A 20,126-nucleotide genomic window follows, 5' to 3' on the forward strand; every position below is an offset into this window, starting at 1 on the left:
GCCCATCGGATCCACATCAACCCTCTGAAGTGCATCCCACCCAGACCCAGGCCCCTACTCTATTCCTGTGACCCCACATTGGCCATGGCTAACCCACCTAGCCTGTACATCCCTGGGCAATTTAGCATAGCCAAGCCACCCTAACCTGCACATCTTTGGACTGTGGGAGGAAACTCATGCAGACACAAGGACCATACTCCACACAGACAGTCGCCTGAGGCTGGAATCGAACCCAGGTCCCTGCTAATCACTGAGCCACCATGCCACCCGAAAGAGAATTTAAAAAAAAATGCTCTTCTATTGAATTGTCATCAAAAACCCATTTGCTCCCATTTTTGTTCTTTCCTGGTCTGGCTGATACATGACTCCAAGTCCACAGCAATGTAGTTCACTTATAACTGCCTGCTGAGATGGCCGAGCAAGGAGTCAGCTGTGTTCAAGGACCCAGCTCCCAAGGACAGTTAGGGATTAGTAATATTCCCATGTTGTTGATGATATTTTGTTTTAAACAAAGCTACAGTCTTGTGATTGTACATTCCGCCTCTCTCAGAGCGGCTGCCCTTCCCTGTTGTACTCACTGCAATCTATCTGAGATGGTACGGTGCATTTTTGGGTCGTACAATCTCACTCCCACAATCAGAGACATTACCCGTTATCGACAGACCCAAAACGTATTTGAGGGCAGTGCCGAGGTAATTAGCCAGATATAAAATGAGCCCCGGGGGATATAATACCAGTTCCCACGTTGTCAATAAAACCAGACTTCCATTTCAGAGATTGCCATCATCAATTTCCTCAGCACCTGATGTTAGCAGATGGAGGTCAATCGATAGTCAGCATCAGCTCTGACTGAAGAGGGTAAATTGTAAATAGTGCTAAGTTACTATTTACTGCACCAACCCTGACTTTGATGACAAACATCCTCCACATAGAAGTTGGACACTCAGTCCCAGGATAGACCGATCTCACAAGTACAAATGGATTGCTTTTCATAACAGGGTCCCACAGTTTATGTTTGTGCTTTGACGGACAACAAGACCGTCTTTCTCCCCAGAAATGTTATTGGTTGTAAACTCATGGATTAACTCTCGACTGTTTGTTTCTCCAGAAGCAAACAATTGGGTGTAGTTCTGTCACCACACCAACGGTGGCAGCGCAGGTAGAGAAGGATGTGAGAAAGGCCGATGGCATGCTTACCTTCATTGGAAGGGGCATTGAGTTTAAGGATACACCAGTTATGTGGCAGATTTATAGAATTTTAGTTCGGCCCCATTTGAAATATTGCGTGCGGGTCTGGTCACCACACTACCAGAAGGATGTAGATGCTTTGCAGAGGGTACAGAAAAGGTTTACCAGGATGTTGTCCAGTATGGGGGATTTTAGCTTCGAAGAAAGGATGGACAGGCTGGGTTTGTTCTCACTGGAACGCAGGAGGTTGAGGAGCAACCTGATACAAGTTTATAAGATCGTGAATGACATGGACAGAGTGGAAAGTATGAGGCTTTTTCCCAGGGTGGAGGGGTCAATTACTAGGGGACACAGGTTCAAGGTGTGAGGGGGGAAGTTTAAAACAGATATGTGAGGCAGGTTTGTGACACAGAGGGTGGGGAGTGCCTGGAACACACTGCCAGAGGAGGGGGTGGAAGCAGACACAACAGCAGCATTCAAGTAGCACCTTAACGTATACATGAACAGGAAGGGAATATGGATCCTGTCAGTGAAGACAGTTTTAGTATGGAAGGGCAAAATGTGCGGGCGTGGAGGGCCGAAGGGCCTGTTCCTGTTCCTGTGCTGTATTGTTCTTTGTTCTTTCTAATCCTTTGTGGGGATCATTACCTTGGAGAAAGCAATTCTTCAAAATCTCTGAATGCTCAAGGTCATCCGAAATGCCAATGGCTCCCTCAGATTTCAGGTCCACTATCATCGACTGATAGAGAAATCAAGACCATTTGAACTGAGGGCATTGAGACCTGCTTTTACCTTTGGAAAAAAGCATCTGCTACATGAACATCTTTCACCTTCAATGGTATTTAAAAGGCTCACCTTTAAGGCATATCATGTCAGGCCGAAGAGATTTATTTTAATGGGGTAGCATACTGACTGTGCAGCTGTAAACTCTGACATTTCAACAATCCTGGTTTATCTGTGACATCTTGTCTAAGCAGAGCCTCAAACCTAGCAGTGCTGTTGTTTATCTTGTACAGGAAACCATTCCAACTTTTCACCCACTTGTCGACAGAAATTCATCAAAAACAAAACAGCCCCTGCTCTGTAAGCTGTTAAAGGGGTTGAAGATATCAGTCTGCCTGTTACCAAGGCTTCGGGCCCAGTGATGGCCTCATATGCCTTAATGACAGGCATGTAATGCCTTTTAAAGAAGTGGCTTTAGCATTATCCAGACCATATTTTAAAGCAAAATGCATTAGAATTTGGTTGTTAAAAAAAAATCTAAAGTGCTGGAGAAACTCAGCAGGTCTGGCAGCATTTTTTGAAAAAAGAATCAGAGCTATCATTTCAGAATATAACCATTCCCCAAAGCTCGATCATCTTTTATTTGGCTATTGAACCAGAGCATTTTTTGACCAAATGTACAAGGGATTGTGTGACTTCTGTTCTACTCAAGACTGTGACAATTCTGTATTTTATTTTTAAGCAGAAGTTGCAGATTTAACATGCTTAGCTAAAACAAAAAGCAGTTCCCTGAGGAAACTGGTTTCTTTGCCAGAAAGTTGATCCAGAAAGCGCTGGCTGAGAGGACAGTGAAGTTAGATTCACTTTGGAAAGGGAGTGGGATATGTATTTGAGGGGAGACATTTGCAGGACATTGGTAAAACAGCAGTTTCATGGGGATTGTTTTACCAGGGAGTGAGCACAGACTAAATGTGTTGAATTGCCTACCACTGAACTGTGTCATTCTGTGATTCTGCTACACTCTTCAAAGCCCAAATACAGATCTTGGATTTTCGAGTCCGAACAAATTCTAACATAACATACCTGTCGAGCTGATGATTTATATATTATAGGCAGTCATTTTTTCAGGGATAAATCTTCACAAAACCTTATCATCCAGCAATGTATTTCTTGGTGGCCTGCACAATATATGTCTGCTGTTTATTTTAAGAACTGACAGGGCAAGAAGAATTGGAACACTCATATTTATTCAGGTGAGGATATGGGCGTTAACTTGGGACTCACTTGTGTCTCTCCATGCATTGTTGAGTTAGGAGATGCATGCTTATAATATCTAACTCTATAAAGAAGTGTTTATGAAACATTGACTCCAGTTCTGTCCTTACCACCTGTGTTTCTGGAATATAGCAATTCTCACCTCTTTGCTAAAGACAAATTCTCTTGTTCTTCCAAAAAAAATTACGATTTTTGAGATTGACCAATACTGTAGCACCAAGTTCCGAAAATCCATTTATGGTCTTCTCTCAACGTCAGCGTCAGACCTGACAGTGCTACGATTTTAAAATTCTCAGCCTTGTTTTCAAATCCCTGGGTAGCATTGCTTCCCTTTAATTCTGTGACCATTTCCAGCTCAGCAACCCTCTGAGATTGCTGCAGTCCTCCCGTCCTGCCTGTACGCACATTCTTAGTTTCAACCACTCTGCTGTTGACGTCTGAGCCAGTTGGCATGTTGCTAAGCTCTGTTTTTCCTTCTTTAAACCTCTCCGACACTCCACCTCTCACTTAAAGATCTTCAAGTGAGTGTCGTGGGATACTTTACATCCAACTCAATTGCACAAATGGATCCTCAGTTTAATAATATGTGATATTAGACAGCACCTCTGACAGTATAACACTAATCCTAGGTTCTTGTGCTCAAATCTGATGCATAATAATAATACTTGAAGGAATTAAATGAACGATTGTATGGAAAAAAATTAAGGAAAAGAAACAGATCATACTGCATTAGATTGTTTGATATTCTTAATGCACTGTAAGAATGTTTTAAAATGTCATTAAAAATCTATTTCTGATGGCACTTTTGCTTCCAGTTTCTTTCATATTTCATATTTGTAATTTGCCAGATATGGATTTAATTAATCTGTATTTATTTTCCTGCATTAATTCCAACTTTGGCAAGTCCAAATGGAATAAAGCATTGGTTCATGAATTTTATGTTGACATGAAGTGATAAATCATGCTTTGGGATTTGTTGTCAGAAAACATACATAATAATTTGTTCTTGCATTCTAATAATGTGTTACCTCTCTTTCAGGACATTTAAGTCACTTGTTTCTTCTGGGAAAGCAAGACTTCACCTTCCAGGCAGAGTTTACACACTGTGTTTTTATATGCTGGGATTGTGACTGACAAAAGTTTGATTTGATGCCTTACTGTCAGGTGTACCAAGATAGTGAAAAGTGTTGTCTTACATGCTATACAGGAAGATTGTTCTATACAGGTGTGTGAGGGTAACAGAAAAGAGTGCAGGATACAGTGTTACAACATAACCTACAAGCTACCCTCCTTTTTGCTGTAATCACCTGAAGTGCCCTTCACGCACACTTTGAAAATAACATGGAATTGCTTTATTCAGATGAGTAGACAAGTGGCAGCCTTGATCCAACTAAGCTCGTGTACATGACAGAAGAACACCCAAGGAAGGTAAACCTGTCACAAGTCTAGTGATTGCACTTTTTTTTCAGATGACGAAGATATGCATGAAAACTCCCCCTTGACAAAGAAGTATAGAAGTAAAGAATTGTCGGAGAAGAGCGATGATAAGATTGAAGGTAGGATGATTTAATTGCAAATGTAACCCTTCGCAATACCCCACTGACTTGGTGCATGTTTTTCTATATCACAAATGCAAATGGGAACATACAACGTCTTGGACATTTGGACACTCAGTGCAAAAGATGCAAACTGATTATTAAGTGTTGCAGAAAATACATCACACTTAATTCCAGCAAGTTTATGAGCGAGATGTGAGCACTTTGAGAAGGTGGGATTGAACAATCTTCTTGAACCACTACTGTCCATGTGTTAGAGAGGGAATTCCAGGCATTATAGACCTCATGAAGGTGAAAGAATGGAAATGTAGTACCAGATCAGGATGGTGCAAGGCTTAGAGGGTAACTAGCAGATAGGGCTGCCTCACATGAGACTTTCTGCCCTGCCTTTCCAACTGGCAGAGGTTATGGCGTCGGTTGAAGGATCCCAGGCAAGTTGGCTTAATGACTTGAAATGGTTGCTGATTGAAAAAAGGCTGAGAGAAGACCATGAAGCGTGATTCTGGAACTTGGGGCTGTCCAGATATGAAGAGGTGCTCCCAAAGTAAAAGGAGCATGTAGTATTGGAGAGCAGATTAAGACAAATCATGATCCAAGTATCTGGAAAAGAAATAAAGAATTCAGTGCTAGCAATATTATTATCTAGTAATGAACACAGAATCCAGATGAAATGTGCATAGCATTAACAAGCCTTGAACAAGACATGAAATGAGAAGTGATTATTTTTCTGCAGATTTGTGAGAAGGTGAAACAGTATAGGTGTTGATTAACTTATTAATAAAAAGAATAAATAACTGATTGAGAGTAAGATTGAATGCTATTTATAGTGTGAAAGGCTGCTTCTAATTAATTATTTATTTGCAATTTATAAGGACAGATATGAATCGAGATGATTCTGGGGGGATGTGATGGCTCCCTGATGCTGAGACTTGTGACATTGCCTTGCGGGGAAATGATAACAATGCTAACAAGAGATTCTGAGAGTCATGACACAGCTTTCATGATTCATATTGAGTCCATGTCCCACTAATCCCCTTGCTGGCCAATGGCGAAGACCAAACTATATGTGGAAGCACAGGCTCTTCGGGTTAAACAGCCTTCTGTTTGTCATTCTCATTGTTCTTTGTTTCCAATGCCTTCGGTGGCCTCACCCTTTTCTCTAACCATGTAACCCGGAAGATTCCAGCTCCTCCAATCCCCTGAATTCCCAAGGGTTCCTCCAATTTGAGTTTCTGCCCCAATTTTGATCCCTGCAATAGTGCAGCTGTGTGAGCCCTGGGCTGTGGATCTGCCCTTTTAGTGAATGTGATTCAGTGTCAAATTGGTTTGATAATCGTCTTTATGATCTTCAACATGCATGGTACTATACAAATGCAGGTCGGGACTGAAAATTATATTGGGTCACTAATATTTGAGCTCTGGCCTCTGTTGCCCCATGTGAGGGATCAATCGGATAACATGCATCAGGTAATGTTTGATTTTTTTGAGGAGACTGGTGCAGAGGGGACTGCAGCAAAGTTGTCCGGGTCTCTTCCCACCCCCTTCTAAATCTCTCACCAAATTCTGTTGCTTAAAGTAAATATGAGCTTGTTATGTTCAGACAGTCTAGTGACACCTCAATGGTGGAGGCTTCGGGACTCTCTGCAAGAATTCTAACTCACAACAAACAGAATCTGTTTATTCAGCAAACACTCGACAGAGTCTGTTTGAAAAGGGTCTCATAAGTTGTGTTCCGATAACAATGTTTCTAAACAATGGCAAGCAGAAACTTTGACAAAAGACACTGCAACATATCACATTAAAAACAGTAATTTTGTGATTGTGCACTGGAGTAGCGTCTGTGATTGTGTACTGGGGTGGAGCCTGTGATTGTGTACTGGAATGGTGCCTGTGATTGTGTACTGGAGTGATGCCTGTGATTGTGTACTGGAGTAGCGTCTGTGATTGTGTATAGGGGTGGAGCCTGTGATTGTGTACTGGGGTGGAGCCTGTGATTGTGTACTGGGGTGGAGCCTGTGATTGCATACTGGAGTGTTGCCTGTGATTGTGTACTGGAATGGTGCCTGTGATTGTGTACTGGAGTAGCGCCTGTGATTGTGTACTGGAGTAGCATCTGTGATTGTGTACTGGAGTGGTGCCTGTGATTGTGTACTGGAGTAGCGTCTGTGATTGTGTACTGGAGTGGTGCCTGTGATTGTGTACTGGAGTAGCGTCTGTGATTGTGTACTGGAGTGGTGCCTGTGATTGTGTATTGGAATGGTGCCTGTGATTGTGTATTGGAATGGCGCCTGTGATTGTGTACTGGAGTGGTGCCTGTGATTGTGTACTGGAGTGGTGCCTGTGATTGTGTACTGGAATGGTGCCTGTGATTGTGTATTGGAATGGCGCCTGTGATTGTGTATTGGAGTGGCGCCTGTGATTGTGTACTGGAATGGTGCCTGTGATTGTGTGCAGGAATGGTGCTTGTAATTTTGTACTGGAGTGGTGCCTGTGAGTGTGCACCGGAATGGTGCCTGTGATTGTTTGCTGGAGTGGCGCCTGTGATTGTGTGCTGGAGTGGTGCCAGTGATTGTGTACTGGAATGGCGCCTGTGATTGTGTACTGGAATGGAGCCTGTGATTGTGTACAGGAGTCGTGCCTGTGATTGTCTACTGGCGTGGTGCCTGTGATTGTGTGTTGGAATGGTGCCTGAGATTGTGTATTGGAATGGTGACTGTGATTGTGTACTGGAGTGGTGCTTGTGATTGGGTATTGGAATGGTGCCTGTGATTGTGTATTGGAATGGTGCCTGTGATTGTGTATTGGAATGGCGCCTGTGATTGTGTACTGGAGTGGCGCCTGTGATTGTGTACTGAAGTGGTGCCTGTGATTGTGTACTGGAATGGTGCCTGTGATTGTGTACTGGAATGGCGCCTGTGATTGTGTACTGGAGTGGCGCCTGTGATTGTGTATTGGAATGGCGCCTGTGATTGTGTATTGGAGTGGCGCCTGTGATTGTGTAATGGAATGGTGCCTGTGATTGTGTGCAGGAATGGTGCTTGTAATTTTGTACTGCAGTGGTGCCTGTGAGTGTGCACCGGAATGGTGCCTGTGATTGTTTGCTGGAGTGGCGCCTGTGATTGTGTACTGGAGTGATGCCTGTGATTGTGTGCTGGAGTGGTGCCAGTGATTATCTACTGGAGTGGCGCCTGTGATTGTGTACTGGAATGGCGCCTGTGATTGTGTACTGGAATGGAGCCTGTGATTGTGTACAGGAGTCGTGCCTGTGATTGTGTACTGGTGTGGTGCCTGTGATTGTGTGTTGGAATGGTGCCTGAGATTGTGTACTGGTATGTTGCCTGTGATTGTGTACTGGAGTGGCACCTGTGATTGTGTGCTGGAATGGTGTCTGTGATTGTGTATTGGAGTGGTGCCTGTGATTGTGTACTGGAATGGTGCCTGTGATTGTGTACTGGAATGATACCTGTGATTGTGTACTGGAGTGGTGCCTGTGATTGTGTACTGGAATGGTGCCTGTGATTGTGAACTGGAATGGTGCCTGTGATTGTGTACTGAAGTGGTGCCTGTGAATGTGTATTGGAATGGTGCCTGTGATTGTGTGTTGGAGTTGCGCCTGTGATTGTGTACTGGAGTGGCGCCTGTGATGGTATACTGGAGAGATGCCTGTGATTATGTACTGGAGTGGCGCCTGTGATGGTATACTGGAGTGATGCCTGTGATTGTGTACTGGAATGGTGCCTGTGATTGTGTACTGGAGTGGTGCCAGTGATTGTGTACTGGAGTGGCGCCTGTGATTGTGTACTGGAATGGTGCCTGTGATTGTGAACTGGAATGGTGCCTGTGATTGTGTACTGAAGTGGTGCCTGTGAATGTGTATTGGAATGGTGCCTGTGATTGTGTGTTGGAGTTGCGCCTGTGATTGTGTACTGGAGTGGCGCCTGTGATGGTATACTGGAGAGATGCCTGTGATTATGTACTGGAGTGGCGCCTGTGATGGTATACTGGAGTGATGCCTGTGATTGTGTACTGGAATGGTGCCTGTGATTGTGTACTGGAGTGGTGCCAGTGATTGTGTACTGGAGTGGCGCCTGTGATTGTGTGCTGGACTGGTGCCTGTGATTGAGTACTGGAATGATGCCTGTGATTGTGTACTGGAGTGGTTGCTGTGATGGTGTACTGCTGTGGCACCTATGATTGTGTACTGGAATGGTGCCTGTGATTGTGTACTGGAGTGGCGCCTGTGATGGTATACTGGAGTGATGCCTGTGATTGTGTGTTGGAATGGTGCCTGTGATTGTATACTGGAATGTTGCCTGAGATTGTGTACTGGAAAGATGCCTGTGATTGTATACTGGAATGGTGCCTGTGATTGTGTACTGGAATGGTGCCTGTGATTGTATACTGGAATGGTGCCTGTGATTGTGTACTGGAATGGCGCCTCAGATTGTGTACCAGAGTGGTGCCTGTGATGGTGTACTGCAGTGGCACCTGTGATTGTGTACTGGAGTGGTGCCTGTGATTGTGTATTGGAATGGCTCTTGTGATTGTGTACTGGTGTGGCGCCTGAGATTGTGTACTGGAGTAGAGCCTGTGATTGTGTACTGGAATGTTACCTGTGATTGTGTACTGGAATGGTGCCTGTTATTGTGTACAGGAGTGGTGCCTATGTGTACAGGAATGGCGCCTGTGATTGTCCACTGGAGTGGTTCCTGTAATTTTGTACTGGAATGGTGCCTGTGATTGTGTACTGGAATGGTGCCTGTAATTTTTTATCGGAATTATGCCTGTGATTGTGTACTGGAGTGTTGCCTGTGATTGTGTATAGGAATGGCGCCTGTGATTCTGTATAGGAATGGTGCCTGTGATTGTGTACTGGAATAGCTCTTGTGATTGTGTACTGGAATGGCACCTGTGAATGTGTACTGGAATGGCCCCTGTGATTGTGTATTGGAATGATGCGTGTGATTGTGTACTGGAATGGCGCCTGTGATTGTGTACTGGAGTAGCGCCTGTGATTGCGTACTGGAGTGGTGCCTGTTATTGTGTACTAGAGTGGTGCCTGTGATTGTGTACTGGAATGGTGCCTGTGATTGTGTACTGGAATGGCACCTGTGATTGTGTACTGGAATGGCACCTGTTATTGTGTACAGGAGTGGTGCCTATGTGTACAGGAATGGCGCCTGTGATTGTTCACTGGAGTGGTGCCTGTAATTTTGTACTGGAATGGTGCCTGTGATTGTGTACTGGAATGGTGCCTGTAATTTTTTATCGGAATGATGCCTGTGATTGTATACTGGAATGGCACCTGTGATTGTGTTCTGGAGTGATGCCTCTGATTGTGGACTGGAATGATGCCTGTGATTGTGGATTGGAATGGCGTCTGTTATTGTGTACAGGACTGGCACCTGTGATTGTGTACTGGAGTGCGCCTGTGATTGTGTCCTGGAATGGTGACTGTGATTGTGTACTGGAGTGGTGCCTGTGATTGTGTATTGGAGTGGTGCTTGTGATTGTGTGTTGGAGTGCCGCCTGTCATTGTGTCCTGGAATGATGCCTGTGCTTGTGGACAGGAATGATGTCTGTGATTGTGTACTGGAATGGTAGATGTGATTGTGTACTGGAGTGGTGCATTTGAACTCCAGAGGATTGTGAGATCAGGACGGGAGAGTGACTGACTTAGAATAGAAGCAGTTGCTGAGGCAGTCCATATTGCAACAGCTCTCGTAGGGGAACTTCACTGCTACATTGGGAAAAGTGAATTATAGTCCTTGTGAACTTCAATGAGATTTGATGATTCACCATGTGATTAATGCCGGTGGTGGGGGAGATGTGTTTGAGATGTGTGTGGGATCTGTCTTGACCACACTCTCAATTTGTCGGCTATTTGATCACAGTCTATAATACATGTTAATTCAGAATATTAGAAATAACTTGTACATGTGTTGTACATTGTATCATGATTCTAACATTATGCAGTCATGTTCATTGTTGGTGGTTCAAAACTTGTGGTTTTATTCTCTTACTAACATCCCTGGATCTCACATTTTGTCCACTACAAAATAAATTAGGTCCCTATTCAACCTGGAAGAGGTTTAGATGATCTCGTCCGGGATCACAACAATAAATTTGACAGATTATAACACACGATATACCACTTGTTTGTTGGGTGTTGTTAATAATTTTTATAATCCTATCTAGTTCCTGTACGTATTCAGTTTCCATTTTATGACTTTTTTTTAATACATGATCCATTGTATTATGAGATGGTTGTTTTGTATGAGTATTGAGTTATTGATTGGACGTTTAAGTTCTAGTGTAACTCTTGTAGTCACTGCATCAATGTATGCTTTGTCATTTGCTATCACCTATGTTTATTCCAAAGGTACAATTTCTTGGTGTCTGTCGTTCCGTGTTTATTATTAAATTGCTGCTTCGATAGATATTGACTGCATTACATTTAAAGTAAGGGAAGGAAAATGGAGAGTAATCTACAAGTAGGGCCCCAGAGCTGAGAGAGGAATTGGAGTGATGGAACTGGTCAATGTAGAGCCAGCTGGTTGCTGAAGGCTAAGGGAAACCAGAGAAATGTTTCCGTAGACAGAAGGGACATCGGTGTGTTTTCTCTGCCTTTTGTTCGATCTTTGGAAATTTCTGAGTAGGCGGAGAGAAAGCCAATGATTAAATTGCAGAGGTCTGCTCGTTAGCAATGGTTATTGTTAATTACATGGCTCCTTTTCCTGTTCCTCCGGGGAAAGTACGAGTTGTTAGGGGCGGATCCATGTCTGCAAAGCAGAATTTAGTTTCGGCCCAAAATCATTGTGTGGTTGAAGCAATAGGGAAGTCTGTTTCGATTTGCTCCACCTGGGCATGGAAACAATGGGGTAGAATCTGATTGGTGTTCTGCACGTTTGTTACAAACTTGTGAGATCCTGCCTTTCACAGCCATCAACATAGAAAATAATAGAAGTAGGCCATTCGGCCCTTTGAGCCTGGTCCACCATGGCCATGGCCTATCTTCCAACTCAATCCCCCATTCCAATTTTCTCCTCATAACCCTTGAACATGTTTAGCCCCAAGAATTATATCTAACATGTCAAAAACATTCATTGTTTTAGCCTCAGCCGCTTTTTGTGGTATGGATTCCCCAAGCTAACCACTCTCTCTCTGGGTGGATACATTTCTCCTGATCTCAGTAAGTAAATGGCCTACCCTGTATCCTTGTCCCAGTCTTCAGGAATATCCTTCCCACATCTGCCCTGTAAAGCAGGCATTAGGATTTTTGAATATGTTAGTGACATACCAAAGCATTGTGGAAGCATACCTATTCAAATTTAGTTCTTGATAAATAGCAACACCAACTTCTGCTTTTGTAGTGCCAGTAAGATGCAATAAAATCTCTCAAGGTGCTTCACAAGGCTATTATAAAGAGAAATGAGACAGTGAGCCACCTGGGCAGTCAACGTTCCTATGACCAAAACTTTGATCAAAGAGAGAGATGTTTTTGAGTGTTTTAAAGATGAGGGAGGTTTCACAGAATTACTACAGTGTGGAAACAGGCCATTTGGCCCAACAAGTCCACACGGACCGTCTGAAGAGTATCCCACCCTGACCCTATTATTCTATATTTACTCCTGACTAATGCATCTCGCCTACACATTCCTGAACACTACGGGCAGTTGAGCATGGCCAATTCACCCTCACCTGCACATCTTTGGACTGTGAGAGGAAATTGGAGCACTTGGGGAAAACCCACACAGACACGGGGAGAATGTGCAAACTCCACACAGTTGCCCGAGACTGGAATCGAACCCAGGTCCCTGGCGCTGTGAGGTAATAGTGCTAATCACTGAGCCACTGTGCCTTCCCAACTGTAATAGAGAGGCTTGGGGAGGAGATTTAGATGTTGGGAGCCAGGCAGCTGAAGGTACTGCCCCAATTAGAATCAGCTGGAGATGGTTAAGAAGCCACAGGAGTGCAGAGATCTCACTGAGATGATGTTTTCTTTTCAGTACAAAGTGGACCTGGTGTACTTGGCCACCCCCGCTGTGCCCTCTGACACGGTGTACTTGGCCACCCCCGCTGTGCCCTCTGACATGGTGTACTTGGCCACCCCCTCTGTGCCCTCTGACACGGTGTACTTGGCCACCCCCTCTGTGCCCTCTGACACGGTGTACTTGGCCACCCCCTCTGTGCCCTCTGACACGGTGTACTTGGCCACCCCCTCTGTGCCCTCTGACATGGTGTACTTGGCCACCCCCTCCGTGCCCTCTGACATGGTGTACTTGGCCACCCCCTCCGTGCCCTCTGACATGGTGTACTTGGCCACCCCCTCCGTGCCCTCTGACATGGTGTACTTGTCCACCCCCTCCGTGCCCTCTGACATGGTGTACTTGGCCACCCCCTCTGTGCCCATTGACATGGTGTACTTGGCCACCCCCTCTGTGCCCATTGACATGGTGTACTTGGCCACCCCCTCTGTGCCCATTGACATGGTGTACTTGGCCACCCCCTCTGTGCCCTCTGACATGATATACTTGGCCACCCCCTCTGTGCCCTCTGATATGATATACTTGGCCACCCCCTCTGTGCCCATTGACATGGTGTACTTGGCCACCCCCTCTGTGCCCTCTGGATCTCCCAGGAGCTGATCATGCTGCGCTTGTTGTGATGGGCCAGGCAGGAAGACCACCCTCCACCCCCAGCCCATCGCAATGAGCTCAAAAACATCACTGACAAACAGGATCGTGGCCGTGGAGGAGACACTGGCATTGGAGTGAACCTGCTTCATCACTTTGTAGTTGTAGTCAGGGGATCTTTCTTTCCTGGCCCTCTTGCCTCTCTTCGCTGGTGTCCCGATTTGCTGTGTCCTCACTCAGTGATGGTTCATTCCAGGTCACCGGGTAAGTTTCTACACAGAGAGTCTAGAATGAACTTCCAGAGGAAGTGTGGATGTTGTTTCAGTTACAATGGATAAGTACAAGAAACATAAAGGTTTTTCAAGGAATATGGGCTAAGTGCGGGCAGCTGGGACTAGTTTAGTTTGGGATTATGGTCGGTATGGACGGTTGAACCAAAGGGTCTGTTTACATGCTGTGTGACTCTATGACCTTTGGTGGAGACAGAATAGTAGTGCTTTCCTCAGCTCCAGATATTGCTAAGCTCTGCACATTCACCCAATCCAATCTCTATCACCATTCTGAGGGACAACGTGACAAGTGGGAATTGTTTTCCCAAATGGCTAAGCTTTCTCGAGAGATGTAGGCAAAGTATTGATTATTGACTTGAGGCTGACAACTCAATTTCTTGTCGATATTGGCTCACAGATGTGCTGCTCCTGGAGCCAGACCAGCAGTTCTGAGCCATCCTCAGGTCATTGGTCCTAGCCTATTCTTTTTCCTTCATGGGATTTGGGCATGAGAGGAAAGTCCAGCATTTGTAGCCCATCCCTTGACCCCAACCATTTCAGATGACATTTACAAGAGTCAACCACATTGCTGTGGGTTTGGAGTCACGTGGAGGTCAGAATGAGTAAGAACAGTAGATTTCCTTTGCTGAAGAACATTAGTGAACCAGGTGGGTTTTTGCAACAATTGATGATAATTTCACGGTCTCTAGTACTGACACTTACTTTAGATCTCATTGTGAAATTGAACTCCATGTCCTCAAATGCTAACCTGGCCTTCTAGGTTACTAATCCAGTGATAGTACTGCTATAAGGTTATAAGACATAGGAGCAGGAATTAGGCCATTCAACCCATCAAGTTTGCTCCGCCGTTCGATCATGGCTATGTCATCTCTGTCCCTCCTATGTTTACAGGCACTGAAGTATTTTTAAAGTGTAATCAATGTGACAACAGAGGAATTGTATCAGTCAATTTGCACACAGCAAACTCCCATAAACACAATGTGAAAATGACCAGACAGTTCCTTTCGGGATGTTGATTGGCCAGGATGGTGCTCTTCTTGAAAGATTCCCATGGGTTCTTTAGTATCCATCTGAGCAGGGAGCAGGGAGCAGGAGCCTCATTTTGGAATCTCATCCCAAAGGGACACCTTGGACAGTGCTGCATTCCCTCAGTACTGCGCTGAAGGGCCAGTCTGGGTTTGTCTGCTCAAGCTCGAAAGTGAATCTTCCGAGGCCGAGGTGAGAGTGCTCTTAACTGAGACACAGCTTGCTGAAAACCTGCTTTCGTAATGCAGGAGCATAATCAGTAACATTCCTGGGAATGATAGCCTCAGCTGATGAAGGACGTTTGGACAGGCTGTACCTCTACTCACTGGAGCTCAGAAGAATGAAGAGGTGATCTTATTGAATCGTTTACGATCCTGAGGAGACCTGAAAGGGTGGGCTCCTAGAGGGAGAGACCAGAACTAGGGATGCACTTTGGGAATAAGAGCTCTCCCTTTTAAGGTGGGGCAGAGAAGAACTCTCTTAGAGACTTGCAGAATTGTTTCCCTCAGAGAGCAGTGGAGTCTGGGTCATCGACTTTATTCGAGTCTGAGTTGGATAAATTTTTATTAGAAGCGAGAGGTCTTTGGCTGCGGAGAGTGATCAGACTGGAAAATGGCCCTTAAGAACACAATAAACTCTATCAGGGGCTATAGTTTACCCCTCCTTGGAGAATGGAGGCAGGAAGGGCAAATAAACTGGGTGTGAGTTAGCCCTGGTTAGAATCCCCTTCATCCCATCCCCAACCTCAGCAATTCTGGGTGAGGAGGACCATTTCGGAGTTTTTTCATATTTCTTCACTCACCACCAACCCAAGGCCCTCAAGAGGTCAATGATTGGCTTCTGAAGGGTTCACCTCACTATCAGCCCTGACTGCTTGCCTCTTCATCAGGTGACGAAGGTGGTTAGTTTCTCAGTTGAGAAACCATGGCAACCTGGCTGTTGGGTTATGTTGGAGGAGGAGAGGGCACTAATAGCCCAAATTTGGGAGCAATCAGAAGCACGGTCTCTGAAAGCTAGCCCCCCGGCCCTTGCCTCTAATCACCCAACCCCACGAGCAGAAGATAAATGATGACTTACCTCCTGGATCCCCTGAAGTGTAGGGCTCACCTGATGGAGTTTGGGACCCAGAGTTGCCTGACAATGATTGGCCCATAGCCTCGGGTGACCAGGTCACCAGTGTCAAGACCTGTGATAGACTGAGATATATGGCAGTGCTCTGCCTGTCAGCTCTTAATGAGTTGATTAGTGCTGATCTGGTGAATAATCTCACCAATGGGGTGGTCTTAGTCACCACTCAATATATTCACCTGCACCCTTTGGGAAAATATCAAACAATCAGACCCATTGAATGACAGATCTGGCTGGAAGGGCTAAGTGGCATGTTCCTGCTTCTAATTTGCAACAATCCAATTTCATCATTTCATTTCCAGTCTCCTTTTTAAAGTGAATTTAAATGTTCAAACTGCTCTGTGAGGGACTGACCGCACGTTATTTGGATTAACAGTCAGACCAGGGAGCCTGTGGAGTTCTCTCTGCAATTCCGCGCAGAATCTTCCACCGCAAGCAAAAAAATCATAACTCATGTGGAATAAAAGTCAGCTGCTTGTAACTCAAGGAAGCAGCTCTCTAACCAATTATTTAGCATCCAGGCCTCCTGGATAGTGGGCAGGAAGCCTATGCTTAGTTTATCAATGAGCTGACCTTGCAGGATTCACCAACATCCACTTGTCTCGAGAAACCCAAGAGCCGCTATTTGTGTGGAGGTTTTGATGGTGTTTGCACCAGGATTGCTGAATCAATCCAACTGTCTCAAATTGTCTGACAGGGCCACAGTTGTGCAACATTTCCATTTCATTACAGTTCGATTAGCATGAGAACAGGGTGTTGGTTAGCTCATTTGACTGGACAGCTTGTTTATGGTGTGATGTTATTCTGACAGAATGGGTTCAATTCTCGCATCAGCTGAGGTGACCATGAAGGACTCTTCTTTACAACCTCTCCCTTCGCCTGAGGTATGGTGACCCTCAGGTTAAACCACCACCTGTTGTCTCTCTCTAATGAGATGCTCTGGTAAGCCGATGGCAACTTTGACCTTTTTACAATTAGCAACAGGTTTAAGCCATTTGACCATCCACACAACTGAATCCAATATATTCATAATGGCTGAACTTCGATGAATTCTAATGTCATGGGTTTGCAAGCTGCTCACCAATACTCCTTCTTCAACAGCACCTTCCCAAACCTTCACCAGTACCACTTCGAATGATAAGAGCACGAGGTCAAAGGGCAGAATAGTCTCTCAACGACATTCCCTTTACTCGCATTCACAACTTCCAGATTCCCCTCAGAGTCACTCACCATCCTGACTTTGAAATATATCACCATTCTTTCACTGTCGCTGGATCAAAATCCTGGAACTCCCTCCCTAAGGACATTGTGGGTCAGCCTACAGCACATGGACGACAGCGGTTCAAGAAGGGAGTTTCCCCCCCCCCCCCCCACCTTCTCAAGGGGCAACTAGGGACGGACCTTAAATACTGACGTTAAACCTGCGATGCCCACATCCCATGAATGAATTCAGAAAGATCAGAACCAGAGGAAACTGACTGCCTGCTAATAAGAACATTTGGGGTGGCTCAGCGGTTAATTCTGCTTCCTCACAGTGTAAGGGACCCAGGTTCAATTCCACCCTCAGCTGACTGTCTGTGTAGAGTTTGCACATTCTCCCTGTGTCTGCACAGGTTTCCCCCAGGTGCTCTGGTTTCCTCCCACAGTCCAAAGATGTGCAGGTTAGGTGGAATGACCATGCTACATTGCCCCATAGTGTGCAGGCTAGGTAGTTAGCCATGGGGAATGGGGGGTGGTTAGGGGGGTGTAGGATAGGGGGGTGGGACTGGGAGGGGTACTCTTCAGAGGATCAGTGCTTACACACTGTAGGGATTCTATGAAACTCTGTACATCTCATTGAGGCTTTCAGATTGATATGAATCATGTTGATGTTTCAAAGTACGTCAAAGCAAATTATTAGCAAATGGAAAATAATGCACATTCTGTATCTTCCTGTTCATGCACGCAACAGGGAAATTAGCATAATTGGCATAGGCTGCGGGAGATATATTTATTGAAGAACATGAATTTTCAAATGACAAAGAATGAGATAGAACAATCAGGAAATGCCTCACAATCAATCAAAGTATGATTTATTAACAAAAATAAGGCCATTGGACAGAGTGTCAAAAGCAAAATACTGCAGATGGTGGAAATCTGAAATATAAACTGAAAATGCTGGAATCTCACTCCAGTTTCTCCATCTACAGTTGCTGCCTGACCTACTGAGTACCTCAGAATTAGGTCAGAGTTCTAAGTCACAAAGCCTTCGCCAACCTCAGGACAACCTGGGAGCTGTCAATGCATTTCTTTTAAGCTTGAGTTTCCTTTTTGTGGAGATGTGGTGCACAATTTACACTCAGCAGCCTCCCAAAGGTAGCTTTGTGATCATGACCAAGGAAGGCAACAGCCCAGTGATATTATCACTAGACTATTAAACCAGAGACTTACTGCCAGGGTCGGAGGGAGAGGCTGCAAAGGCTGGTGCTGTTTTCCCTGGATCGTCTGAGGGTATGGGATGACCTTATAGAGGTTTATAAAATCATGATGGGCATGGATAGGGTAAGTAGACAAGGTCTTTTCTCCGGGGTGGGGGAGTCCAGAACTAGAGGGCATAGGTTTAAGTTGAGAGGGGAAAGATATAAAAGGGACCTATGGGGCAACTTTTTCACACAGAGGTGGTGTGTGTATGGAATACGCTGCCAGAGGAAGTGTTGGAGGCTGGTACAATTACAATGTTTAAAAGACACCTGAATAGGTATATGAATAGGAAAGGTTTAGAGGGACATGAGTCAAATCTGGCAAATAAGACTGATTATTTTAATTTAATTTAATGGGACGAGTTGGACTGAAGGGACTGTTTCCATGCTGTGCATCTCTATGACTGTATGACTTAGATCATGTTCTGGGGACTGGGGTTCCCACCCTGGCAAATGGTAGAATTTGAATTCAATAAAAAGTGACAGTCCGGTGATGACCAGAAATCCATAGGTGATTGTTGGAAAAGCCCATCTAGTTCATTAATGCCCTTTAGGGAAGGAAATCTGCCATCCTTATCCAGTCGGGCCTACATGTGACTGCAGACCCACAGCAATGTGTGGTGACTCTTAACTGCCCCCTGGGCAATAAGGGCGGCACGGTGGCACAGTGGTTAGCACTGCTGCCTCACAACGCCAGAGACCCGGGTTCAATTCCTGGCCTCGGGCAACTGTCAGTGTGGAGTTTGCACATTCTCCACGTGTCTGCGTGGGTTTCCTCTGGGTGCTCCGGTTTCCTCCCACAGTCCAAAAATGGGTGGGTTAGGTGAATTGGCCATGCTAAATTGCCCGTAGTGTTAGGTGAAGGGGTAAATGTAGGGGAATGGGGCCGGGTGGGTTGCTCTTCAGTGGGCCGGTGTGGACTTGTTGGGCCGAAGGCCTGTTTCCACACTGTAAGTAACCTAATCTAATCTAAAAGAAAATGCTGGCCTAACCAGTGATGTCCTCATCCTGTAAATGCTACCCACTGATTTGGTTTGATTTATTGCTGTCACATGTATCGAGATACAGTGAAAAGTATTGTTTTGCACGCTATCCGGACAAATCATACCTTATCTAACTGAAACACAACTGACATACGATACACTTTAGGATAATGACTAAAGACGCAGATTGTTGTGGAATGTCATGGAAATGAAGAGGTTAATCTACAAGGAAAGCTAAATCCCTGCACATTCTGAGGTTTAAAAAAAAAATTCACAAATATACTTTATCCATGAAAGCATTTATAGATGCAAAGCCCTGAAAGCAGTTCGGTTCTGTACAGTAGTATATGAAGAAAACAAACGAACATTGGAGTTTGACTCTATCCAACAAAGAAATCCAGAGCATCTCTTACTTATACAGACTATATTTACATATATTTGAGACACTAGCAGGGTCCGATAACTGAATGGACCCCCATTGTACTTTAGCAGAAGGTCCTCAGACAGTGGTCTTTCCCCACTACCCTTGGCAGTAGCTGCCCCAAGCTTTAACGTGTCCCTCAGCACGTAGTCCTGGACCTTGAAATGTGCCAGTCTGCAAAACCTGGTGAGGTCAACTCCTTGTTCTGGAAGATCAGTAAGTTTCAGACAGATCAAAGAGCGTGTTTCACTGAATTAAGAGTGTTGCCCACTCCGAGTTATAGCTCAGCCAATCAGTGGGACTTTGGGCTGTTGTAGAGGGAGACAGTCACACCTTCGCCACCTCATGTTAGCATCAATATAATGTAACCTTTATCTTGTTACTTAGATGTTATAAACCTTACCTTGTTACGTAAGATGAGTCTGTTCATACTGAGACTTA

The 20,126-nt window shown here is 45.0% G+C and overlaps 1 protein-coding gene across 3 annotated transcripts in view; it reads left to right on the forward strand.

Annotated features, from left to right (window-relative positions):
• The window catches only part of macrod2 (mono-ADP ribosylhydrolase 2), a 946,626-nt gene that overhangs the window by 877,842 nt on the left and 48,658 nt on the right, over positions 1-20,126 (forward strand). For all 3 annotated transcript variants that reach the window (XM_043696641.2, XM_043696642.2, XM_043696644.2), the window contains exon 11: positions 4,656-4,742. In XM_043696641.2, coding sequence (XP_043552576.1) covers positions 4,656-4,742 — 87 coding nt within the window. The remainder of the gene's footprint in view (positions 1-4,655; positions 4,743-20,126) is intronic.

Source organism: Chiloscyllium plagiosum, unplaced genomic scaffold, assembly GCF_037043375.1.
Source record: "Chiloscyllium plagiosum isolate Xiang-an unplaced genomic scaffold, Cpla_swu_hap1 HiC_scaffold_10, whole genome shotgun sequence".
Taxonomy (NCBI): Eukaryota; Metazoa; Chordata; class Chondrichthyes; order Orectolobiformes; family Hemiscylliidae; genus Chiloscyllium; species Chiloscyllium plagiosum.